Source organism: Aulonocara sp. 'chitande type north' Nkhata Bay, linkage group LG16, assembly GCF_057382095.1.
Source record: "Aulonocara sp. 'chitande type north' Nkhata Bay isolate Kocher_YH1m ecotype deep benthic linkage group LG16, A_spYH_male_GT1.1, whole genome shotgun sequence".
NCBI classification, from domain to species: Eukaryota; Metazoa; Chordata; class Actinopteri; order Cichliformes; family Cichlidae; genus Aulonocara; species Aulonocara sp. 'chitande type north' Nkhata Bay.
In genome coordinates, this window is record NC_141359.1 from 34154748 (window position 1) to 34181557 (window position 26810).

The following is a 26810-nucleotide window of genomic DNA, read 5'->3' on the forward strand; positions in this document are numbered from 1 at the left end:
TTAAAGCAACCATCCAGTTCAGAGAGTCACTCCAGAGCAGAAGAAGGGGAAACTTCACTAACCTTTAGACCAAGGCATTCGAATTGGAGTTTGTCTGAAGCATCTTGAATGACATTGAGGACTACCGTTACAATTACCTGAGCAGCCATCTCCTAAAGAAACAGGAGACAGAAAAGGATAAAGATAGCTGTTTTGCAATGATTGATAATTTCAAAATAAGAGCGAGGAGACTGTCTGATAGTAAATCACATTGGTGTGTTGAACAGATGGAAAAAAAATCTGAATACATTTAAGAATATTTTGTCAATATAATCAGATGGCCCTCCCATTAAAACATTGACTTGTTTTTGTACAGCAGATGGATTTGTGTTTATTTAGGTAGAATTGAATTAAATTGAAAAGGAGATTTTTGTTCTCATAGAGACTAAATAAAGGATATAATGGTCCCTGTTGGTAGGGAACACACACACGCCCATAAGCACAGAAATGATCTTGCTGTTCTTGGATCGTTTCCATTAATGCGGCTAAAAATGTTTTAGCTTGGCGGTAGAAGAAAAGCTGAAGGAGCAAACTGAATTGTCATTGCTTTGAGTGCAAGTGAAAACTTGTCGCCTGTAGTAAGTACAGCTATAAAAACTAGTGCAGAGTTGCTGGTTGATTTGTAGTTTTTCCAGTCATTACTCTGTGTGTTGGTCAGTTTAGCACTTTAGTCCACACCAAACTAACATCTGTTGGATTTATTACCATGAAATTTATTTCTTACTCAGGATGTCCAAGATATTATGTCACTGCAGTTTGTTCTACATGATGATGTTAATTACATCACATCTAATATTGTTTAAGCTTCCAGGACAAAAACTGCTTTGACATGTTGCTTCTTCAGATCTGTTTCTCTCTGCTTCTCACAGACACAAGGAAAAAAGGTGTGTGTGTGTGTGTGTGTGTGTGTGTGTGTGTGTGTGTGTGTGTGTGTGTGTGTGTGTGTGTGTGTGTGTGTGTGTGTGTGTGTGTGTGTGTGTGTGTGTGTGTGTGTGTGTGTGTGTGTGTGTGTGTGTGTACGGAAACAGGAAACAGGAGTACGTTGTTACTGACTTGGGAACTTTGTGGTTAGATCACTGTTTCCTTTAAGTTGACTGCGTTGGAATGCTGCTGGTCTGGAGCAGCAGTCCTCCCAATATAGAAGTAGACTACTTTAAGGAGGTGTGCATCATGCCCTTATGTATACAAGTTTCCTGAGGCTGTGTCTGGGTACAGCAGGAAAAAAGAGAGTAAAAGTGGAAAGATGTTACTGGTACAGAAGGTGGTACTGTGATTTGAAGTATCATACTATTAGATTAGATGTCTATTTAGATTATTTTCCTAGAAATTTCTTGCTAAAGCCTCCTTCTCGATGTCATCAGATACCTCATGAAACATTATAAGCATAACTGATTGTAGTCTTTTCTCTTAGCCACACTGTACTGAGTAACTGACAAAAATATTGTGCGGTTCGAGCCTCGTATTAGGCTAAACAGTAGACAATATGTAAAACCACTGCAGGAATACCAGGTGATGGCGTAATTGATTATCACTGTATTATCTTAGAATCTCTCAGGGTTAAATTAGAGAACAGTCCTGCCTCTGTGAAAAGCTGACAAAGTTACTGTAAATCACTTCAGAGAACAAGCATGTGAAACCGTCCCAGCCAAGTCTGAAAGGACCATGGTTGCGTACTCGCTTGGAACATGTTCATGATATCCTGTTGTGAATTAAGCTCAAATCTCAGGAGTCCACTTGCGCTGTTTGGAAAGAGATGGACCAAAAATTTAAAGACCAACAAATCAGGGGTGGGCGTCCTTCATTTTGTATCATAAGTCAGGTTTGTACTTAAAGGGAATTGACATGAAAGATATTTTCAAATGTTTTCTTTTTAATAGGAGTGCTAGATGATGTATGCGCCAGAATGTGTTATGGAATAGTGATAATATCAGCCAGCCTGGCCTTTAACCGATATGGCACAACTTGTTCAATGTTGATAAAAGCAGAAAGGTGACATTCTTTGCATACCAAGAAAAACTGTTTTTGTGCCATAATGGTTGATGATTTGGTATAAACTATGAAGAATGGCTCCAATAATCTCAAAAAAAACCAAAAACCCTGAATATCTCTGATGTTTAACCTCAGTTACCAGTACCAGATCCATGATTCTGCATCACTTACTCCACAGCAGCTTGTCCGGCTTTATGTTGAGACTCTTGTCTGCAGGAGTTTAAAGAGACAATCTAAACTGGGGATTAACTTGCCAGGTTGGCCCTGCGTGGATCTCAGAAGCTCAGTGAAGCGTTTAAGGAATTGAGTATTTAGAGTGGATTAGTCTGAGCCCTGATGATGATGAAGAAGATGAAGCCCACCACACAGTCATCTAGGGACCAGGCCAGAAAGCCACACAGTCCCTCAGGCAGAAACAGCCGAGTTAATCTTTAATGCTGGGGGCACACATTCATACAGTGAAGGCCACCAGTCAAAAGGCACGCTGAATAAATAGTGCGGTTTTGTAATTCTGCCTCTGTTCAGAATAAACACCCAATTTCAGTTGGGCGCTTGAGGTTTTTTCACTTTTAAAACCCCTTCAGTTAAGGTGTTTCCAGCAGTGAACACCCATTATACCATGAAGTACTCAAACATTTTTTTTCTATAAACAATTACGTGGATGGAGTTCCTGATATGTGAATATACAAAGTGCTGGCTTCAGTTCAGTTTGCCCTGCCTGACTCATGTCTCCATAAAAGGAAGTGGCTTGCCTGTGTGTATTAGTTTCCTCTTGATGACATCACCATGTGCACGGCCCAATGTAGATTGTTATCACAAACTCCTTCCTGTTTATTCCACAAGGCTGAGTTTCCTCCGAAGTTCAGGGAGCGAGGTGGGAATTGGAGAGAGGTTTGGGTGGGGTAATTGAGTGCAGATATAGCAAGTTATTAGATCAGGTAGATTTTTGGGTGGGTGGGGGATGGGGGATTGCACTTAGACCAAAAGAGTAGGCCCAATGTAAAACGCTGCAAGATACATCTGCAAATTCCTGAAGATCCTGAAAAGCAGCTCTGTGACCAAAACCCTCAGTACAGCTATGCCAGCATAATGCAGCAGCATTAAGTTACTGATTATTTGCTAATGACTCAGACGGACATCACCATTATCAGCGAGCTAACTGTCGCTGGAGAAACATGATAAAGCACCCAAGGTGTTCAGCTGGTTTTCAACCTTCCGAGTCCTAATCCAGTCAAGCATGTGATCAAGATGTGGTAATGTGAATGGAAGTGCATAAACCACATAGGCTCCATCCAGATATTGTATATAAAAGATGGACGTAGGGAAATTTAAACCTCAACTTTAGTGTTTTTGCCACCACCATGTGGATTTATGGGAGCCAGATGTATTAAGACCACATTTGGACCTGAGTTTGGCGATCTAAGTTAACCGCTAATGCTAGCATGCTTGGCTAACAAGCTGTATCCATAAACTGTATGAGTGCCACATTTTTGGTCAGGTTGTTTTGTTAAACACCAAAAACATGGCTGAGAAATATATTCAATCTTTCAAATTAGCAGAGATGAGGCCTAGCAGCTACAGCCACCTGATGACACACCTGCTAATCAAAGCATCCATGTCGCCAAATTTACAGTTTTAATAATATCGAACCTGCTCAGCTTCCACCTCTGGTGGAGTTGTTATAAATAAGGAAACTATTCACAGAGGTCAGAACCACAAGTGACCATTAGAGAAACTACAGCTTTTGGCACTTTTGCATTGGAATTATTTTTTTGTTTTTTATTTGTTACCTTGTATTTTTTCCGAGAAGTCCCTTTGAGATCAAAATGTCTGTATGGTAACAGACATGCAACAAACATCATGTAAAATGCAGCTCATATTTTATGATACACAAATACCCACAACAAAAACACTCTTAGCCTCTTAAGAAAAACAACCACACTTCCTTCATTACATTTATTCCTTCCTTTAAACTCAGCATTAGATCAAAGCTGTGTTTCCTGTAAAGGTATTGCCTGCCTGAGGTGTGTGGTAAGACAATGCAGATTTCTACAGATCTATGAAAAACCCAGCAGGTCATGTTTTAGCTGCCACAGGACCCAAAGGATCCACTTCCAACATACTAGTGCCAAACACTTCAGGATAGCCCCAGTGGTCATATGTCAGTACTCTGAGGTGTCAGAGCTGAATTGCAGTATTACACGGGTGGTTTTACTGTTGTGGCTGAGTGCTTGAAATCTGTTGATGACCAGTAACATTTTTTTTCACTTCTCTTGGCCCTTTAGCCTGCTGACCTTTCAGCATCGCAGTTACATCAGATTCATATTTGTCAATAACTGCATGCATGTAGCCACCACGCCTCTACAGTACCATATTTGGTTAAATTATAGTACACTGTGTCACTGTGTCTTTTTTAATTTGTCCAAAGCATCACTTGTAACAGCTTTTGATGATGGGCAGTAGTGACTCTGTTGTCCTGAGTTCATTAAATCACATGAATGGAAAAGAATCCTAAACTGAGATGATCAACCACATGTTCCTTTGAGTGACAGAGGAACATGTGGTTGTTTGTTTTGACTGGTTTGCAGTGTGATGAATAGGGAACAGGAGCAAGTATCGGAAAATAAACTTTATGTGCCCTGTTGGTGTTGAGCTCCCTGACGCAACAACTGTTTTTGTGGTCTCTTAAGCAAACCCGATCATCCTCCGTTTGTTGGTTTCACTGCCCACAGGCAAGCAGTAAACAGCTTTGTTTGAAAGTGTGATTTAATTAAGAAGTATATCAGCATTTGTAAATAAACATGTCACAGAAATTACTCTCTGCAACAAGTCTCCTGTTATTCACTCACAGAGCTACATTTTGCAACTTCCTGTGAGGTGTTGTTTTCCCATCATGCTTTAGTGGCACTGGGAGTTTCAACATAAACTGTTGCTGCCTGAAGCGCGGTGGTCAGGCAGTAAGAAGTGTCCTGATACTCCCACAGAGAAAAAAAAAACAAGAAGATAGATTATACCCAGTTGGAAACGTATTAAAATAACTTAAACAGGCATCATTTACAATATGTCAGTGACTAGTTTGCAAACAGAGTGTTTGTATATCATTTAAAGTATGCACAAAGTGCTGAAATGTAGCTCTGCCGGTTTTATCTCATGTCCTCGGTGTTCAGACCCAGCTGCCTCCCTCGTTTTATTTTTAGACATGTCTGAAGCATATACTATTTATTTTTATTCCTGGCCTGAAGTAGCTTGCCCAGTGGCTGACCACTTTGTTTGCAATGCTGAGAGCTGTACAGCTGCTCCATATGTTTGTGGTGCAGCCTGGGGTTTAGTTGCAAGGCTGTGTGAGCAGAAGCAGGCAGGAGTTTTCCTTTTTCCCCTGGATGTTCTGTACTTAACCACAGTTCATTAACCCTCTCCAGGCAGATGTTGCAGATTTGCAACAGTTAAGACCTAACAACCTGATTACCCCACATACATGTTTTATGAGTTTTTTTTTTACTCAGAAGTACCATTACAGGACTTGGTTGTGCATTAGCAACACAAAACTTAATTTGGGCCTGAGAGGGTTAACATGTATGGGTGGAGTGAATTTTAATCAAGAAGTGCGATGGTTGGACACTCGGCATTTTCCTTTCAAATTTACATTTATGTGGTTTGTTTGATAATATAATTTAATCAAGTGGAACCAGTTATTATGACCTCAGTTGTTTGGGTTTGTCATTTATTGGTCAGACTGTTGTCATTTCATAATGACCTTAAAAGGCAAATTATATGACAAACTAAGAGCTTTCAACACAGTCTTGAATACAGACTGTATGTAGAGGATGGATGTAACCTTTAGCCTTTGACATGTAGGTTTGTTTGTTTTTTTTAAATCCAATGGGGCCAGTGGGAGTGTGTGGATCTGACTTAGAAATATGAACCCGGTGGGCTCATATGGTAGTGACCTGTCAATTACAGGTTAGGCCTACCTGAAAGAGTACACGATTTTTTGTTGTTGTATTTTTTACAGTAAATGGGACCAAATTCACAAAACTATAATTGAGTTGCATTAAATAATAAATGTTATTTAATGTTATTTAAGTACCAACATTAACTCATTCACTGCCAGCCATTGGCAGTGAATGAGTTAAACCCATTGACTCATACACTGCAATTGACGGCTATAGACGTCAATGGCAGTGAATGAGTTAATGAGCAACATAGACATTTTCTGCAGTCTGATTTGTTTTTGTTGTTGTTTCTTAAATCAGTCGCTGTCTACGGGTCATGTGAAGGAATTTTTGCTTAAAGCTCTACATTCATCTTTTTCTTTCATTGGCTGTATATTTAAAAATAGCAATGTCCCATTGGTTTGTTGACTCGTGTTGATTGGCCATCTTAGCTTTTTGAAACCAGATATCAGAAATAAGGGGTGAAACTGAGTGACAAACCAATGAACTCTACACATGGTCACTACACACCTATAAGGTAGTTACTTCTTTCTCATAAGGCCAGCCCACTGTAAAGTAAACCTTCTGTTAACCTCTATTCTGTACCTAATAGAGAACATAATACAATATATAAGCAGAATCATCAAGATCAAGACGTTGTTTATTGATGCTATAGGCCCATTTTCCCACAGACTTCTATAAGGAGTTTTAATAGCAGTCATCCCTTTATGACCATTAGAAAGAATTGAAACTTGATGGCAAGTTAAGTATTTTTTGTTTTGGTGCTGTAGTTCTTCATGGTCTGTATTTTCCTCTGTGAGCACATGTGGAATCGTCTGCTGAGCTCATCAGGTTTGGAAACAACGGCTCGATTTGTCCATTTGTGACGTCCGTTGAGTTGACTCATGTCTATGGCTTCATAGTAAGCTGAACTTTCTTCCAGCTACTCCCTTTTAGGCAACATCTGAGGCTTATAAGGTTCTGCAAAGAGGAAATAAACTTTTTTTGGTACACTTAGTCATCACCCTCACCGTACAATGAGCGAACTGTGTGTGAATCCACCTAATGATCCCTTCTCATTTTAAACACAGTCAAACAGAAATCAGAGTTATTTCTGTGCTCTCTTTGTGGAGCCTGTCAGCACTCGTGGTCATTAGAATAACCACCCAACTTTGGCTGCTGAAGACGGGCATGCAGGGCGTGGGAATCCAGCTTGCTGGAGACAATCAGACTAGGTTGGCATTCGGCTCTTGAGGACTTGGTGCCCCGAGAGGCTGTCAGGAGACTCAAGGGATCAAGTTGACAGAAGCCAGAACTATAAATTTGACCTCTCTAGGTACTTAAGTAACATATTATTATGATTAAAATGGAATAAAAAAAACAAACTCTGCAACTTAGAGCTAGAAGGAGGCTATATAATCTTCCTTTACGCAGTATGTCTTAATGAACCTTCATTAAACTAGGGGGTGAATCATTGTTTTGGTTTGGGGGTTTTTGCAGCTACGATTGTGGCTTCTAATGATTGTGAAACTATGATTATGGGAATAAAATTATTATTATTTTGCATTAATTTTCTCTCCAAATCTCTCATTTGGTCTTACACAATAAATTGCGCTCATCAATTAAGGAAAGATGATGAAAATACTGTGTGTGAACTGTCATCTCTTTTTCAACCCAAATTATTCTATTTATTTTCCATTTGAAATGTATTTAAAGTTTGAGGGTTTATAACAAAACAAACAAAACAAAGTTAAATCCATAATGCTTGTTAAGGTGATGAATAGCTACATTAAATGTCTGAGATTGCCATAATTGACCAAAATAGTAATTTATGATTTTTCCACTGTGAAGTATTCCCACTTAAACTTGTGTATTTTTTTCTTCTGTCGCATCTCCAAATCACTATAGAGCATCCCAGTTTTGCACTGAACTAGCTCACTGTCTCTCAGGAGGGCAGACAGCCCATTGACATCATGCTGAATTAGAACAGTTTGATAGAACCAGAGTCCATGTAGGTCGGTATAAATAGCCTTAGAGGAGGAAAGAGAAAGGAGGTATGAGTGTGTCTTTTGGCCTAGTTATGTGCATCTTTTTGACTGGAGGCTGATGCAGCATACACTCGCATGGAAAGATGACCCAGTCTGTTACAGCTGCTCGCATCATGTTGGATTACTTTAACTGAAAGCTGGTACCCCGTTTAACTGTTTATTTTAACTTCAGCTTTTGCTTTTTTTGTGTGTCTTGAGTTAAGCTGTTGTGTGCTTAAGTACTGCACTCTATGGCCATACAGTAAAAGGAAGGCAGTAATGTGGTCATGATGAAATAATTCACACCTCTTAGTGTTGTGAAGGTTTTTGAAGGGCGGGTGTTTGAAAGGCGGGTTCCTTTAAGCAGTTTGTGTCTGAAATTTGACTTTCAAAGTTTTAAAACTGAACAAGAAGATGAAAGAAGGTCTCTTACCTCATCCTGAAATGAGTGAATTTTTTGTTTTTCCATATGAAATTAATAATTCCCGAGCTTCCCAAGCTAGGCGAACACCTCAAGCATAATACACTCATTTGTCCTAAAACATATCACAAATCCCGGGAGTATAAACCGTTTTAGACATAGGATTGATAACCTTTAATATAAATTAATCAAAGAAATAGACTACAAGTTGGAATTGAATGAAAGTGGATAGTGGATGTTCATATTAAGCATGACCAGAGTTTCCAGTAATGAAGATGAATGCCAGTAATGACCATGAGCCTAAAGCTTAGCCCTCAGGCTCAGTTTTAAACAATTTTTCCTTCTCTTGTCTCTGTATGATGTCATGGAGGGGATACCCCTAAATATGAGCACAAAGGTCTGACTGTGAGCACAGAAGCCCCACCCACCTGCTGTGCAACATTTTAAGATATGTAACCAATCAGAAGAAAATGTATTTAACGTGAGGGAGGAGCTAAAATGACTCATTTCAAATAGAACTGTGAATCGTGCAAAACTACTTGAGTAGAGTCAGAAAAACGAAATTTGCAGACTGAAATTAAATGAAAGAGACACTTCAACCAGTGCCGATACTGATTTCATCCCTTCATCACACCATCTTTTAATATTTAGCCAGTGCAAATATGAGTGTGATACAGCAAACAAACATGTGACCTGTTATATGTAGTTTTCCCAGCTGGCCTGTAATTAAAGGCACCAGTAAAACAAATTGGTCTACACAATAGATGCTGACTGCAAGGCAACCTTTGTGACTTGACGGGAAAGTCTAATAAAGTATGCAATTGTTCACATTTTTCTGACACTTATTGAACTGAATTGTGTTGCATTGTGTACAGCACTATGTGCCCACCCATAAAAATATTTCCAGCGATTCATGCTCCCTAATCTGCCTGTTGCAGGTCTGTTTTGCTCTTGTCTTTGATCTGAATTAAGTTGGTGGTTGAACTATTGAACAACCTCACTGACAGAGTGGATAAAAAGCACTTCACCCCAGAGCCTGCTGTTTGATGGAGCAACTGTGTACCAATGCTAATGGAAGTTTTTAAGTGCTGTATTTATGCTGCTCGAGGTCAAACAGACTAATGCCATGTTACTCTTCTGCCACCTCTAATTTCATGGAAGAGAAAATGTCTAAGAGGGAGTTTATGTGTGCATACATAGTGTAGATGGATTTGTGTCTTAAAGCTTTTGGTAGAAATGCAAAGAGTCCCAAGGACAGTGAGCATTGACTTGGAGGAAATGGCACTTATGCAGGCAGTGAGTGCAGCACAGAGTCAATATAGACTCCTGCATCATCATTTTTAGGAGCCTTTCAAAAAATTCTTTATAATTAAGGCGTTTTGTTTTGGGCTTTTTTATCATTATTTAACAATGTTTAGTTATTTGGCAAGACCTACTCGGGACAATTCTTTTGAGTTGGAAGTTCCTGGAATGCATTATGGTGACATGGCTCGCATTCATGTGCAGGAGGTGCTCGGCAAATAGACACAGTTCACTGCAGGGCAAAACGCATCTCTACTGAGGCAGCGACCAGCCTGCTGTTCAGATATTTCAATCCTCTGTTGCCCGGTTCCATACCTCCAAGACATCTTAAGAGCAGATTCAAGCAGATGGTCGCTGTGTGAGTCATTCTGTACACTTCCTAGCTCATAACTTCTATCAAGCGGCCATAGCATCACGGGGATCTACACGCTAAAAAAGCAGGCTTTAAGTAAGTCATGAATGCTCACAGCACTTCAGTTAGTTGTAGTTCATATTTTCACCTGCAGCTTTGCTGATCAAGTCAGCTTTAAATCCAGATGTTTGCTCGTATAATGACAGCTGTCAAAAACGGCTTATTGGTGAACCAGCGGCATCCATGACCCAGCATGTATAACAAACAGATGCCAGTTTCAGTTTCTGTAATATAACTACAGCTTTACTGTGGAGGAAGCCTGGGAGGAACTGCTGTGTGTCTGTTTTTGGTGAGCTTCACCACATCACCACACCTCGCAAATGCTGCAGTCAGTTTAGTGTTTTATTAGTTTTGAGATTAATAAATGTCTAAATGTTGTACAAGGTTTCCTGCAGAAAGCACTCACACTGAATTTTTCTTTTCCCCCTCAAGTGTGCACTTTAAAGTTGTTTAAATAATGCAACAAACAGAATTAAATGCTGAATCATAAAATAGTCAAGTGACATAAGTGGAAGTTTTGCCCACTCATCACTTCCCAAATGAGACTCTGTGTCATGGCAAGGCATCAAAGACACATGAACTTTAACCTGGACAATTTCAGAATGATACAGGAATATAAAAACCTGGATAATAAAGCAGGATAGTAACAAAGCGAGCGTGCAAGTGTTGCTGACGGCATGAACACAAGCTGAATAAAAGTGACTGAATAAAGTTTGCTCAGCAAGCACTGCTGATACGCAGCGAACATGCTGACATACAGACCAAATGCTGTTCTTTCTTTTAATGTACATATTCAGAGAGCATCTTCTCTTCTTTGTGCAAAGGAGAGGAAATTGTTAAAACTAAAAAGTGAAAACAATGGACTAAGTGATGCAGTTTGAGCGTGAACATGAGTAGAGACCTGCAGAGATGTTGCGTAAAGCTTTAATATCCCTGAGGGGCCGTTTGCTTTATATACTCTAGTCCAACAGATTACAGAAATACAGTACAAGCTCCTGCTGTCAGAGGGAAAGGGCCACGATTGGTTTAAAGAAGCAGCATATGGAAGAAATTACTCTGTGTCTATTATTGGTGCCTTCAGGGAGCTCAAACCTTTGCCCTGATGGAAGCATCTGGAGAACAACATGTAAAGGATGCTGGGGGCCAAAACAATGATCTGTGCCTTTGATAAGATCCTCATTTCATCTCATACAGAGGCTGAAGTTTGCTAACGGTAGCGCAGGAATCTAGCTTGACAGTTTGCTCCCATTTTAAGACTGAGATGAATGTGCTTCTGTTATCTGCGGTGCAGAACGTCAGTGTTGTTGATGACAACACAGATTTGGCCAAGCTTGTTTGTATTTTTTTTGGGTTGTATGGAAGCCCCAAACGCAATTTCATTGTTCTTGACAATGACAATAAATAAATAAATACTAAAAAAATACTAAAAAATACTATCCCCTGGTGAAGCTTTTTAATGAATGCAGACACGTGTATGTGAGTCCTGAGCTGAACTTTGTTGATAGCGTGCATGTGTGTGATCGTGCTTTCTTCTGAAACCAACTCTGTATTTAGTGTTTTCCTGTTACTCAGTCATGGTGACTGACATTGGGGAAATGCATTAGTGCAGCGGTATGAGCTGTTACAGTTACCCCGCCTAGAGGCTGCAGCCGTGTAGTGTCTACCACAAGTTAGAGGAAGGAAATGCTTACACACACGCACACTGTAACACACACACACTTGCAGCACACACTCTGAGAGAGAGATCCTTTTAAGGGAAAGACCCTGCTCTCGCCTGAGTGCTGAGTGGAGCAGAGGCAAGTCTTTCAAATGTACGGGGGCCTAGGAGTCTCACTAGATTGTCTGCTTCTAAATAAAGTCCATGAGATCTGTTCAGAGTTTAAATGATTCTTGATGTCCTGTGTTTATTCACTGCTTTATTGACTGGTTTTTAGGGGCTGGTAGTGTCCCCCTGTGATATTAATCTTCAACTGTGTGACTGTTTTTATTTCTGTTTCCCAACAATGTGTCACAAAGTTCCCAAACTAACTCTGTCAAGGAACTGGAGCTCTGTTCACATTTGTGTTGACAATTTATAGATGTATAGATGTGTGTGAGTTGGACTAAGTCTGCTGCTATCTAACTTCTCCTTTTTTAATTTTCTCTCTCTGTGTTTTTATTCCCCCCCCCCCTTTCCATCCCAAGGCCGAGGCCAGGCTGGCAGCAAAGAGGGCAGCCAGGGCAGAGGCCAGAGAGATCCGCATGAAGGAGCTGGAGCGACAACAGAAAGAGGTATACAAGTCAAAATACCCCATGACATGTGACACACGATATGGCATAATACAAAACTTCATGTTAGGACAGATATGCAAGATTTTACATCTGTAAGAGTTTAATATTTCATGCTGAATCTAAACAGCGGAGCACTGATGGAGTTAAACAAGTATTTCTGCTGTCTGCCAAATGGCTAACACTGTTCTGAAAAACAAAAGGATTTAAGCAGACTTGTTGTTACTAGACACTTGGTTTTGTTTGGACCGAAAGCATTTCCGGTCAGCTCTGCTTTCTGCTCTTAAGCTGACTCTTTGATCCTGTGGGTCAAAGGTCAGAGGAACTGTGACTGCAGCACTTAGGAGCACTGCTGTCGAGATCCAAGCAATCCTTGCCGTTCATAGAAAGAACATTCCTGTGGATTTGAGTTGGATTGATGTAAAAATGTAGTTTAGACACTGACTTTTGATTGACTTTTTTAAAATTCCTTCATTAAAAAAACCTCCAACATCTATAGATGATGTTGTTCAACACACTGAATTTATGAGTTGATTCGAACCATAGAACCATATAATTAAGATGGACGTAACAAGCAGGAAGTCACTCATTAATCTTTGGGCTCCCATTCTGTAGCCTCTAGCTGAGCATGTTAGCAATCTTGGCCTTTTGAAACCAGATAAGGGTGGGCTCTAAGGAGTCAACCCCTGCTGGACATGTTAAAGAATCCAGCTTTAAGGCTTTCGGAAAGGGAAATTACATCTATTATTTATGTACTAAAACAGTGCCCCCACCTATACACAAACATCTCGTAACAAACTAATTCCTTAGTTACAAGGTTTCTAGGTTGGCTAAATATCCAACAGCTGATACTGAGGTTAAATAACCATAGCAAACGAGGAAGTCCTCCAAAGTTCTCACTAATTACTCTTTCAACAAAACCTTTTAAAGTTAATCTCATCCCACGCTGATACAGATATTGACACATGGAAAGTTTTTGAGTAACATAAAATTAGAGCTTTTTCTTCAGACACCACGGAGCACATTTCCTGTTAATTAACCGTCACATGTAAAGGGCTTCTTCCAAAACAATCACAACAGTAATTTGCATTATCTGTTATAAACTGTACACCTTTGAAAGGTCAGAAAGTCTAACCTGCAGAGTTGGTTGTTATTGCATTTCTATTTTTGTGGCTTTGTCTCTTTGGTTAGCTAAATACAGTACATAGTGTAACACTGACATAACTTATTCCAGATATTAGTAGCCCCGTAATGTGATGCACTACCTTCCTGGGAAGTAAGCAGTGAATTAAATCTTTGTTTTTTTATTTAACATGTCCATTTTTACCAATGTGTTGTGGAAAACTTGTACATGTCTCGCAAAAAGAGCAAAGAACCCCATAAATCTCTGTACTGGACCCTCGGCAGCTCCAGTGTCGGTGCTGGCGTCCGTGCTGTGTTCTGAGTTGTGTTGAATCAGGTGCAGCGCTGAAAGGTGTTTGGATGTGAGCTCAGTGCTGTTACATGAGTTTTTCTTTCTTTGGTTGAGCACCTCTGATCTGAACCACGGGGAGTCTCGCTTTTCCGAGCTCACTATTATTAGTCAGTAGTAATCCTGAACACATAAACAGACTACAGACTGCCTAGCACCTGTGGAAACTCAACTCAAAAGTTGCTCAGTTTCTGTGTGAAGGGATTTTTTTATTTGTTTGTTTTAAAAAAGCAGAAGAATAAATGACAGTGAAATAATTGTCTGCTGTGGCAGACGTCAGTCACAGTTTCTGTACTGTTGAAGCATATTTCTGGAAATTCAGTCGATAAACTTTATTTCCTGTGCTGCTTGCGCACACGGACATGGAATCTCTGGGGGTGTTCTGGCTTTCTCGCACTGTGACGTTAGCAGACACCCCTTTGGATTCTGTGGGTTTCAGGCTGGAGCCACAGATGCTGCATCAGATTGAGATGTGGGGAGGTTGAAAGCTTCTTAGCTACTTTGCTACATCCCTCGAGCAGTTTTTGTGGGTGCATCGTACTGCAGATGGAGGCTGCTGCCATCAACTCCTGCAGTCACTGAGTGCTGTGTTTGCTCCGAAACAATAAGTGCCTTCATAATTTCAAGTGACTGTCAACATTAAACTTTGTGTGACCAGAGTTCACTGTGATTTTAGTAGACAACATGCATGTGCTTTCGCAGCTTCAGCAACCACCACATTAAAAGAAAAATTCCATAAACCTTTTAGGCAAACAGACACAGAGCAAAATGAGTGCCAGTTTAGCTCACTGGTTGCGCAGGCACCCATACATGCCTTATGGCCTGGGTTACTGTGAAGCCCCCCCTTGTGCAACCCAAACACCTTTGACCCCTTAGGGTATAAACACAGAACCTCATAACCACAATGTTAGCAGCAGATCCTTCAGTTTCATCCATGTCACAGACACTTGGATACCGATCAGCACAGTGGGCTTTTTGGTCACGGAACCATTCCTATTTTTAAAAGATATTTTTAAGATTATTAGTAATTATAATATTAATTTATTGTTATTTCACCAATCAAAACACAAGTGTCAAGCCTGAACAATAATCTTCTGCATGTACGCACACACACACACACACACACACATCGGTCACATATGCCAGATTAGTGGTCACTGGCAAGCTGAGTGTGTGTGTTTGTGTGTCCTTTAAACCTTTTAGCCGAGTTCTAAAGTGGCTTAGCAGGTTGTGCTCTGTGGTCCAGCCTGCAGTGGAGCAGTCGTTGTTGTTATTGTTGTTGTTGCCGTATCGTGGACGCCAGCGATGGGTTGCTGTGCTCTCGGCCACCTTCTGGATTTATGGATGTTTCCTCATACGCTGAAGACAGAAATTAGGAGTGGATTATTAGCAGAAGCTTTGCAGCATTAAACGCGAGGGGAAATTCAAACCTTGGTTGCTCCGAGTGCTCTGAGCTCAAATCTCAGCGTTCTGTCATACCATCAGCCTGCCTTCATGACTGGTCATGGTGTTACCTGTTGACCGCTGAGGGATGCGACCTTTCCTGGTTTCCTGAGGGCAGCAGGACGGCCGGGCGGCGGCTTACCAGAGGGGGGCTGAGGGCTGCCCTCACCAGGCGCCCAAAAACCCCTCCAATTAAGAAGGTGCGCTCGGTGAGTCAAAGGGGACCGGTGCTGGCATGTAGGCTGATTGTGTAACTCAGTTGATGAATGGGATTATGACGGTGCCTGGCTCTCTTGCTAATAGGCTGTCCAGACACGTAATAAGAGATAAGTAAGCAAACGAGATCCCTCCAGTCACTTCCTAATCTGATTAGACTGGACACTGGTCATTTTTGTGCAATATTACGCTCTTTGGAGTTCAACTCAAAATCAAATTCTCTTTAACTAGATTGTAGTATTGTGATTGCTTTGATCTTGAAGCAAGATCAAAGTTCACAAGGTCAGAAGCATCTGAGGTTCTAACAGAGGAAGTTTCTGGAAGATGTGTGCAGAACATTAGAGCTGTGACTCTGTAACGATATGAATTATAGCGATATTTATAAATAAATCTGACCTTTATAACTCACTTTCACCTTCTTGAAGTTTAGTATGACTTTCCTGAGTCGACAGCATATCTGTGAGGTTATCGTTGTGGGGACGTGGCTTTCCATTTCAGGTTAATTATAGATTAGGTGAGGGCAAGAGGCCGTTCTCCATTGATCACCTAAAAGTGCTGCTGCTACTACAGCGATGCAGCGGGCAGAGCGGTCATCTGCAAATCACTTTGTGATGACCAGAACTGCAAAAGTGGCCAATCCATTTATTGGGCAAGTATACAAGGGAGACAGTGGTAGTAAATCTGGATTAAAGCACTGGGGTAGAAAGTACGTCATTGAGGGTGGGGTGTGTTTTTAGTGTGTCCTGCTGTCAGCAGAGTTTTTGAAACAAACTCAAAAAGGCAGTGTGTTAGGGTTGTTTTAAATTTAACAGGCAATGTGTTGGTCTCACTGGTGAAGGAACGTATGTGGGAGATTTTAGGAAATCTGATTGCAGTCTTTCCGTTTTGTCCCGTCACGTTAACATCAGCAAAACACTCAAAGAATGAAGGAAATTGGAGGTTGCAGAGATCTTTATTTTACTTTAAAAGTTTGCCAGCACAGAACATCTCGAATAACAACCACTACCAAAATAAATAAAGCCAAGGTTAATTGTATTTATCGGAATAGTCAAACAACCTTAATTTTCCGTAATTTCCTCAAACAATTCCAAATTTCAGATGGCAACACCCCCAAGTGACGCAGCACATCGACCACAGGAAACACTAAGAGGGTCTCAGCCTGGCTGGTTTGATTTGATCTCTTTAATCTGCTTTTGATAAAATAATAACAATAATAAAAAAGGTAACACTTATAGCAAAGGGTTAGGAGCACAGGTTCCTGGACCCCAGAGGGTTTTAGGGGTTTTTGTTTGTTTGTTTGTTTGTTTGTTTGTTTTTGGACATTTTGTACAAGCTGCTGATATATTTTCATTTTTCGTCACCCAAAATTACAATGACTGGGTCTCCACACTGTACTGTGTGGTCTCAAGAGCTCTGCTGATGATGTCCAAGCAAATGTGCAAACAAACTATTTTGCACTAAGAAAGAATTAACAACCAAATATCTTTTAAAATCTGGAAGGTAATTTCAGGGGGATTGTTTTGTTTTTGTTTTGTTTTTGTTTTGTTTGTTTTTTTACATCAGCAGACTTTTTTTCAATAGACAAGCATCATCTTCATCATCATCTAAGGCAACCTTCAGCTTCCTGAGGGGAAAAACATCAAGTAGCTTGGAAAAGCAGTGAGCTTCAGCTGCAGCATTTTGGTGACAACATAAAACACACATACTCCTTGTTTTATCTGTGCATATTAAACAAGCAGAGTGTAACTGAAATGGAGACCTTTCACCTGGTTCACTGTTTCCCTTTTGTTTCTTCTCTTTATTCTGAGATGAGTCAAGATGCAGCTCAGGGCTGCATCTTTAATTTTACTGCATATGCATTATGTCTACACAAGCATAACGTTTATTGTCCTAGGTGTCAAATCTACTTAACCTAACAGGACAGCTTGAGATGTTTTGTAGAGTTACCCAGGAGCTTATTTTTTATGGGGTTTTTTTTTGTTTGTTTTTTTTATTTGGAGAACCACCTTGTGGTTGTGGTTCTGGAAGCCCTCTGTACCAGGATCTCTCGAGGTCACGTGGTTTTCTCTGCTATGTAGTCGTGGTTACACAGACTATGTGAAAGTGACATTGTGGCACTGGCACAGCTTTCCGTCACTGATACCAACGTTACAGGAGCATGGGAAAATGCTGTGAAAGTGCGTCTCACAGGTAGTTAAATCTCGGGTGAACTTGTGTTCTTGGGTCAGTTCCTGCTGTGCAGCGGGGTTCTTCACATACCTGAGCCTCGTGCTCTTTTTCCTGCATGCTGTTTTGCTTTTCGCTTTCCAGTGTTTCAGTTTTTTTCCATCACTTATCTTTTTTATGTTGATTTAATTAAATCTTTCCTGTTTGTTTTTTTCGCTCTTTCTCCTCTGTCGCTGTTCGGTGTTGCTGCTTAGATCTTTCAGGTGCAGAAGGTAGGTTTACTCTTCCTCATTTCTACTTCGCACATTTTTGGATTTAATTTGATCATCCTCGATGTGTGCTTCAGATCGCACCCTAGAAAAAGATGGAACAAGTTACCTGTTTTATCTTGCCCTCGTTTCTTGCCTCTCCCTAGAAATACTATGGCTTGAACACCAAATTAGATGACCGCGTGGACAACAAATGGGGAGATATTGAACAATGGATGGTAGAGTTACTGTGCTGTGATAACAACACTAACAGATCTGCATGTATTTTGACTTTTCCATGTGCCCAGTCTGTGTTTGAATTCTCAGTCATTCCTGTTGAGCCTTTAAAAAAAAAAAAAAAAAGATTATAAGGAATCAAAGCTTGAACATTAATGATAATCCACTTATTAAAAAAGCAGGGTGACCATCTGGCTTTGAATCAGCATGACCATCTGCCCCGCTGATGCGAGACTGCATGGGATTTACTGCGTTGAATTCACTTACTCAGTATGACTGTGCAGATTATTTAAAGGGTTTGGCACAGCAATCACACTCTGTGTGTAGGAGTAACTGTTGACTAATTGTGATGTGTAATTTTAGGTTGTGATGAGAATTTATGCAACGGTTTATTGCCAGCAGTATCATAATGTTTCAGTTTGAACAGTGTTGGCATGTGGCGAAAATTGCATGAGTGTCAGCTGGATTACTGTTTGACAGCTGTGGATTTAAAGTGTGCATGGATGAGCCTCTGTGAGCTTCCTTTTACCCAGGTTGTGTCACTGTGTCAGTGGCCATGTTTACATGTGTCAAATTAGAGCTTCACTGTTTACATTGACCCTAACTGAGCTGATCTGATCCTAATGTGCGTTTGCATCATGTGTCAAGCATTTAAACAGAATAAATCATTTTGGAATTGTCCAACTTTCTGGGAATAGTAGAAATAGTAGTTGTGATTGCTGTAAACAAACACCACTCTCTGGATGTCTCCTTTTTTATCGTCACCTTGCTGCATCGTATGGGTTTCAGTTTCTCCCTTCTCTCACATTTGTCACTTTTTGAATGCACCTACATTATGTTCACTAAATGGTAACAGACATGCGCAGTAAGGATAATTTCACTTTGAACATCGGAAGTAGGGGAGTTTCTGGCAAAGAATTTCTTAGTCGACTAAACAAGAAAAAGAAATTAGTCTAAAACTAAAAGACTCGAGATATCAAATTAAATTTGAGGATTGTTTAATGGTCAATGTCAAAAACTGTCTAAACAACGGCCATTGAAACTGTTAATTAATCTGTTCAATACTGAATCTTACTTTAAACTCTGCTTAATCGGGTGGCACCTTGCATTATGTGCATTATGAACATTGCATGTTATGCTCCACACAATGAAGAAGTTAAAAAAAAAACAAAAAACAAAAAAACAAAAAAAACCACTTAAAATAAATATTTTATGATATTAAATATGATGTCAAAATGTTTTACTAAAAAGTTGTTCATATATTACTAAAATATGACAAATTAATGTTTGAAAAAACTACTAAAGAAAACATTGTGATTGAAAAGAATAATAATAATATTAACACAAAGATCAGGTCCTATATTAACAGACTTACATTTTTCTACAACTATGTCGAGGCTGCAGCTCTATATAGTAGCAAATGGCTGTAGAAATGTAAACAATTAGCAATTAGCAACAATTACTGGACTAGTCGACTTATCGAGAACATTCCTGACTGGAAAAAGTGTTTACATGCACACCTCTCTGATTAAGGATTGGTGTAACCTACCTGTATCTAGGTAGGTTAAGCTACGAAGGTGTGTGATTGGGTCAAAATCTTCCAGTTGGTGTGTTTAGGTGAAGCATTTCTATTCCAGTCAGGTTTTTTAACTGGTTACTTGTGTCCATGTAAACATGGCTGTTGTCTTGGTATAAAATATGCATCGTTTGCATTGTACCAATAGATTCGGGTAATAAAGATGATGGAGTTTGGATAGTGTTTAATCACATCTGAACCCAAATATTGTGATTTGTTTACTAGAATAAAGAGGTTTTTTTTTAAATTACTTTTTTATTTATTTGGCATAATGTCTAAATTCCAGAGAAAAAACAAAAGGGAGGCACTATTTTGTGGTGCTGTTCAGCCCTGAGGAAGAACCACTTAAGCTGACCATTCCAATGCACATTTTTTCTTTGTAGACTCCAAATTGAGCCAATAAAAACATAAAGAAATCTGCTCAAATAATCAGCAATGGACTAATAGATATGTTCTAATCCACATCTTAACGCAGTTAAAAGGTGAAAACAGCAGTGCAGTTAAATCTAATTTATCACCTGGCAAATACAAATTGCATGACAGATTCCCTTTGCTTTAAATTAACTATCAGTTCTTCAGCAAGTACGCAAAATGTATTTATATAGCACTTTTCACAGATAAAAAATTTAGTGTGATAAAAAATAAAATAAAACATAACAATGTAAAGCAACACAATAAATGACTTTGATCTCTTTGTGGTGTTTAAATGTTTATCTGTCCTGGACTCTTCAAAACACATTTAAACGCTCAAATGACACTTTCCTCTTTGGTCGTCTGTCCTGTTGATGTTTGACATCTCTCTCCTACCTTTCTACCCCCTCCATCCCTTCTCTCCTCCATCATCACCCCTCCCCTCCCTTATTCAGGAAGACAGTGAGAGGTACTCACGTCCTTCACGGATTCACATGGTTTGTAGTCCTCTCTCTCTGTTTCCACCTCTTCATGCTTTAACTCCGTAATCTGTTGTCTTTTACCATGAAAATGTCAGTGCCGGACGAACACAGCACAGACTAACTAAATTAGAAGTTATATGCGGCTTTGTGTTGGTCGATCCAGCAGCATGTTTTCATGACACTTGAATCAGGCCCATACTTTAGGCAGCTCTCTGTTTTTATTCATCTGAGTAGAGCGCTGAAGGAAGCAGTGGTGAAGTTTAGATGAGGTTTGTTTCTGTCTTTAGGGTCACACCGAAAGCTGACTTGGAACCATGTGTGTTTGCAGCTCGAGGCCTCCTGTCAGAATCTCATGTTTGGAGTGTTTGCAGATGTAAGCCATTGCATTCTCCGAACCCTAACCATCCATTTCACTCTCTCGCCCTCTCACGCAGCTCTCAGACGACGATGAGCGGATGTCAGTGGGAAGCCGAGGCAGCGCCAGGGTCAGTATCACAAACAGCTCATGTAATTTTAAAAAACAAAAAAAAACAAAGCCTCCTTTATTCTTCTCCTATCAGTTATTCTCTTTGCATTTTCATTCACAAAAACCGACCCTCTCCTCTGGAGACAGAGTGTCAGTGCTGGATAACTTGGCAAGCTGGTGTTAGTGTGACATGATGATGTTGTGTATTTTTGCACAGTCGGATCTTGATGCAGTTGGAGCTTATGGTGGAGGGGTAAGAGCTGACAGTGTCTGAACACGAGATGGATGAATTTGAACTGCTTTTCCCAGAGATATGTTGTGAATTGTTTGCTTTGACTAACAGTTGGTTTGCAAGTTCCTGCAGTAACTCAAATAATAGTAATACAAAGCATGTTTGTGTGCCAGACATTTAAGTTATAACACACAGATTAGGTCTTATTGTCTGTTCTCATTATCCATCTGCCTATTTCTTTACTTTATGATCAGATGTTTGAGTAAACCTGTGCACGATGTTGCAAATGATGCATAAACCCTTTTAAAAAGATGTAACATCGAGGGCGTTGTAGGCCTCCTCTACGCCAAGCAGCTGGAGCTGAAGCTTGTTAAGCCTCTAAGCCTTGTAAAACTGCCAAAATATTTAAACTCCACGGCAATTCCCTGGAAGGCTTTTTAGCATTATCAATCACTAACCTCCCAAAGCAATTTCCAGAGTTGCTCATTGAGTTCTTGTTTGTGCTGTTGTAGAGGAACTTTGATTACCTTGGAATCTGTTGAGGAGCCATCCTTCTCCAACCAAAACAAACTCTGCACTATTTTAGGCTGTAGTGCAGCTTGTTCCTGTGCTTCGTAATTGTGGAAAAATTCTTCTTACTAATCATTCTGCCGGACATGCAAGATCCCGGATATTTGGCTCAGTCATTTTATTGGCTGAATCAGTTTTTTATTGTGCCACTAATCGCTGTGTGTTCAGTGTGGAGAGTCATTTGTGCATGAACATTCGGTAGGCAGCTCGGTTTGCTTCTGCACTCTCAAACCTGTCGTCCAAACGGCTCTGTGTTATACTTCTCTGCTCTGCTTCTCTTCACTCTCAAGGGCTCCTCCTCACATAAGAAGTCAAAGAAAAAGAAGAAACATAAGCACAAAGACAGAGATGTATGTAAAAGCTCAAACTGCTGCACACATGGCACAAACAGAGTTGGTATCTGTGTGTTTCATTCTGGTTCTTGATTCGCAGAGAAACGGCTGTGATGACGAATACAGCGTCATATCTGACAGGGTCAGTAGCTGTGTGTCAAACTGATTAAAGCATTCAAGCTGATGTGGGGGGGGGGGAAAGGTTTATGCAGCATCTGCTCACAACTTTCCTCTTTCTGTCAGAGCTCAAGACTCAGTGATGAAAGCAGAGTGTCTCGCTCCAGGCTAGACCTCACGGTGCGTGCTGTCCATCTCTGATCCATGCCGCCAAACAGCCTTACGCTGGAACAATATGAGAGATCTGCTTTTGCTTATGGCTTGATGAGCCAGCTACACCTGCCGCGTGTTAAAACTTGTTTGTTGACAAAAAATGCAGAGGCAGATTGAGCTGATAACAATAGGTTGTAAAGCAGGATGTCACATGTTGCCACAAGGCAGGAAAGTATTTTAGTCATTTTAATGGTCTTTGCAAACTGCAAAAAGTCTTTGCAAACTGCAGTCAGAAAGAGAAAAACATTTAAATTTGTCTGATCTACGTGTGCGCTTCGGGACAATTTCCAGCGCTGTGGCAGGTTGTAGATTAGAAATTGTCCAAATTTAACCTCATTTACATGTGTTTGAGTGTCAAACTGACCTGACCCTCATGTCACTGCTGTGGGAGGACTGATCATGACCCAGAGGCATTGCAACAGGAGCACAACTGCAAGCATACCAGTGTTTTGTTCAGACCAGCACAGCTTTCACTCACAATCCACCCTTCACTTCAGATTTGGCTCTTCCCAGCTTGGTGAAAATCAACTTAAATGGGGTTGCTTTTTGGACATCCTCAAAAAATGAAAGCTTCATACAGGTGGTTAGAAAAGGGCTTACAGAAACAAAGCAGCTGTACTCAATGGAGAAGGTGAATTTTTTTAGTAACACCTTGTAAATAGAGTTACTTCTAATTAGAGATGGACCGATCCGATATTACGTATCGGTATCGGTCCGATACTGACCTAAATTACTGGATCGGATATCGGAGAAAAATAAAAAATGTAATCCGATCCATTAAATATCACGAAAGCACCTCACAAAACTTGCAACACACCGTAACTCACCTCAGAACGTTAGCAGTCGGAGCAGTATGTGTCACGTGATAGAGCGGCTGTGGCATGCGGGACCTGTCGGTGGTCTGGATAGCATTTGGAGCTTCGCTAGCAACCTGGCATTTCATCTCCGACAAAGTTATCCCCGAGAGAAGTAAAGCACGTGTGTAAGTCCATCTCTGAATGTTTGTAAAGCATTCCCACGTTAAGCTTAATGAGCGACTGCCTCTCGCTCTCCGGCTGCTACTTCAATCATGAAACTGCTTAACGATCAGCTGATCGGCTTTTCTGTCGCGAGTCCGTGTCTCTGGTTTGTTTTTGGTCCACTTTGCACCAGAAAGAGGAAACCAGCGGCTGAACAACAGCAGCACGTTTAAGCTTGATAAGCTGTTGTTACAATTTATTTAATATTACTTTCTACTCAAGGATCTTTTTCTACGTAGCTGACGGCTGGTAACTGTGCAGGGGCGGATCTAGCAAAGTTTAGCCAGGGGGGCCGATAGGGCATTAACTGGGAAAAGGGGGCACAAAGACATACTTTTCTTTCTTATTCTCATTTAAAATGTCGAGCTTTTAATAAATAATTATCTGACACCCAAAGTTTTAATTTGATGTAAAATGAATAGAAGTCAATTACTGTATATAGTAACTATTAAGTCTAATATATATACCCTAGTAAGCTATAGTACTTTTTACTTTGGGAAGGTACCATCTGTGCAGTCTGCAATTTTGTTGAAGAAAGATGTTGAATCTATTTAATATTTCTTGAAAAAGAATTGATTTCTGTGCATTTTTTTTCACACTGCATCAAATTAAGGTTGATTACGTCGATTAAGCATCATGAGGTGGAGCGTGAGGGGTGGTTCCCTATTTTTTATTTATTTATTTTTGTTGTTGCTGGGAGTTGGAACCCTATTAGTTAGGTTGCTTAATATTTACGCTAAGTACTCTTTAAAATACCAGAATAGGGAGGATGGTGTAGGTCTAAGTTTATTAGATTGATCAGTATTGCTGAACTATGAAATATTTTTTTTGTATACAGGTATAACAGAATAGCTTTAGTGTAGTTGTTGTTTTAAACTTGAGTATGAACTTGCAGACTTGCAAAATGCAGCAAGATATTTTAAAAAACAGTTTTGTTGATTAAAAAACACTATATCGGATTCATATCGGTATCGGCAGATATCCAAATTTATGATATCGGTATCGGTATCGGACATAAAAAAGTGGTATCGTGCCATCTCTACTTCTAATATTGCTTCTAATAACTTTATTTGTCTTTGAAAACTCCTTTGAAGATTACTGTTAGTGGTCAACTATTACAGAAAGGTAGGCAGTAACAAGCCTAAGATAAAAACCTGAACTAAAACATGACAAACAGGGTGTAACATTTGTGAAACCAACACTGAAATTGTCATTTGGATGTCCCGTGTGGAGCTGCTGATCTTGAGCGTGTGTAAGCCGTGAAGATCGTTCGGATAGTGAATTAACTGGAAGAGCATTCAAATAATGGAAGTTATTTTTTGTTCACGATTGAATGATTAGACCAGTAACAATAAGATTTCCTTCCTCATTTTTTTTTGTTATTCATCCCCCTGAAAAATAACAAAACACAAATTAGGAGCTCTTATGACTTTAATTAAAAAGCTGAAATATAAACACTATTATACTGTACTGTCTCATTTTTGTGTCTGTTTGGCCACATTTGTATGGGACATGTTAGCTTTCCTTTAAACATGACAGTTATTTGCTTTACTTTGAACACTGCATGCGTTGGTGATGATGTGAGTTCAGATTTTGCTGGACAGTGTTTGATGGTATCACCTGTGTCTCCCGCTTCTCAGAGCTCCAGACTGAGCGATGACAGCCGGCTGTCTCGTGTCTCCCGATCAGACCTGCAGCTGGTGCGTGGCTCTGCACGCCGTCCACTCGCTGTCCGAAGTTATGACTAATAACCAAAGTAGCCGCTGACGGTTTAGTCTGTTTATTTTAACTGAAATATTTGTGTAGTGTGTGTGGTCTAACAAGTTCTATTACTCGCTGGTGCATGGTTAGATGTTACTGAACTTGCTGATGTGGTGTTGAAGCCTGGGCAGCTGTCTGCCTTTGAATTTAAAAGAAGCTTCAAACACGACTGTGACATTTTTCCTGCAAAGAGTGGTTATACTGTGCAAAACTCTTGAGTCATCCTTCTTGTTTGTGTTTCATGTTTCTTGGAAAATAGTTGCAGGAATCTATAATCTAAAATTTATAAAGTAACAACGGCTTGTTTTACTTTCAACAAGCTTGAAATTTAGTATTTGTTGTAACCACTTTTATTCTTCAACACAGCCTGAACTCTTCCCGTCCAGGTTTCCTCTAATTTCTTTGAATAGTCTGCAGGAATAGTTCTCCAGGCTTCTTGAAGGGCATTCAAAGCTCTTCTTTGGATGTTTTAGCCTTTGTGTTCTGGTCTCTGTCAAGGTGATCCCCTACTGCTTCAATAATGTTGAGGTCTGGGCTCTCAGGAGACCAATCCATCACTGATAGTGCTCCACTATGTGTTTTTCTATTCAGCTGTGCTTTTACTGCATTGGCAGTGTGTTTGCGATCATTGTTGTACTGAAATCGAAATCTGTTTCATGTTAAATTTGGATTCATCATTTGATTACAGATCATCAGCCTTTTCTCACTGTTTCTCTTCATTAAGAAAGGCTTCTTGAGAGCCACTGAGACATTTTCTGATGAGGCTTCACTGAACATAATGTGTTTTTTGTGACAGGCTGCTAGGAGTGCCTAAATATACAATTTAAAACGGGCTCTTTGCTAAGTTGTCTGTTATATGTAGACACAACTGGTTCATCTGTTGAGTTAGGTGTCTTTTTAATGCTTGAATAATAATAGGTCAGTCATTAATGGCTTAACGAACAGGCACAAGGACTGGACTGAAAATGAAAGGAAAAAAGCAGCCAATAACTTCTGAAAAGAGAAGATTATCAGAAAACCTGAAGAACTTTAAAAATATAAGAATGCCTGGTTCTTCAAAAATATGAAGAAGGCTCAAGACTTTTGCACAGTACCGTAGTTTACAATGGTACCAAAGTGAAGTCAGGAAGGAATACCCTTAATTTTGTGTGTGTGTGTGTGTGTGTGTGTGTGTGTGTGTGTGTGTGTGTGTGTGTGTGTGTACTGCTGCGCTCTTTTAAATGCTGCTTCAACAAACAGCTGTGTGACCTTCTGAACCTCCTATCAGTTTTTCTCTCGTCTCCCTCTTATCTCTGCTCATCACTCTCGCTCTCCTCATTTCAGGCCTCTTACGCTTCTTCTGACTTGTACAGCCTCAATGGTCTGTCCTCTTCCAGAAACCCAGGCTCAGCTTTCAATGGTTACCAGGTCTGTATGCAGACAAAAGCCAGACCATCAGAAAGACACACGCACTTACCCCC

At 40.2% G+C, this 26810-nt stretch overlaps 1 protein-coding gene across 21 annotated transcripts in view; it reads left to right on the forward strand.

Annotated features, from left to right (window-relative positions):
- Window positions 1-26810, forward strand: part of lrrfip1a (leucine rich repeat (in FLII) interacting protein 1a) — a 51424-nt gene that overhangs the window by 8708 nt on the left and 15906 nt on the right. For 10 of the 21 annotated variants that reach the window (XM_086266979.1, XM_086266977.1, XM_086266970.1 and 7 more), the window contains exons 3-13: window positions 12307-12393; window positions 17941-17958; window positions 18102-18173; window positions 20614-20655; window positions 21075-21125; window positions 21324-21359; window positions 22199-22258; window positions 22341-22382; window positions 22484-22537; window positions 25230-25289; window positions 26590-26757. In XM_086266979.1, coding sequence (XP_086123105.1) covers window positions 12307-12393; window positions 17941-17958; window positions 18102-18173; window positions 20614-20655; window positions 21075-21125; window positions 21324-21359; window positions 22199-22258; window positions 22341-22382; window positions 22484-22537; window positions 25230-25289; window positions 26590-26757 — 690 coding nt within the window. Of the gene's footprint in view, window positions 1-12306; window positions 12394-17940; window positions 17959-18101; window positions 18174-20613; window positions 20656-21074; window positions 21126-21323; window positions 21360-22198; window positions 22259-22340; window positions 22383-22483; window positions 22538-23355; window positions 25290-26589; window positions 26758-26810 lie in introns of those variants that run through there. The other 11 variants (XM_086266971.1, XM_086266973.1, XM_086266969.1 and 8 more) reach the window with 10 other exon arrangements.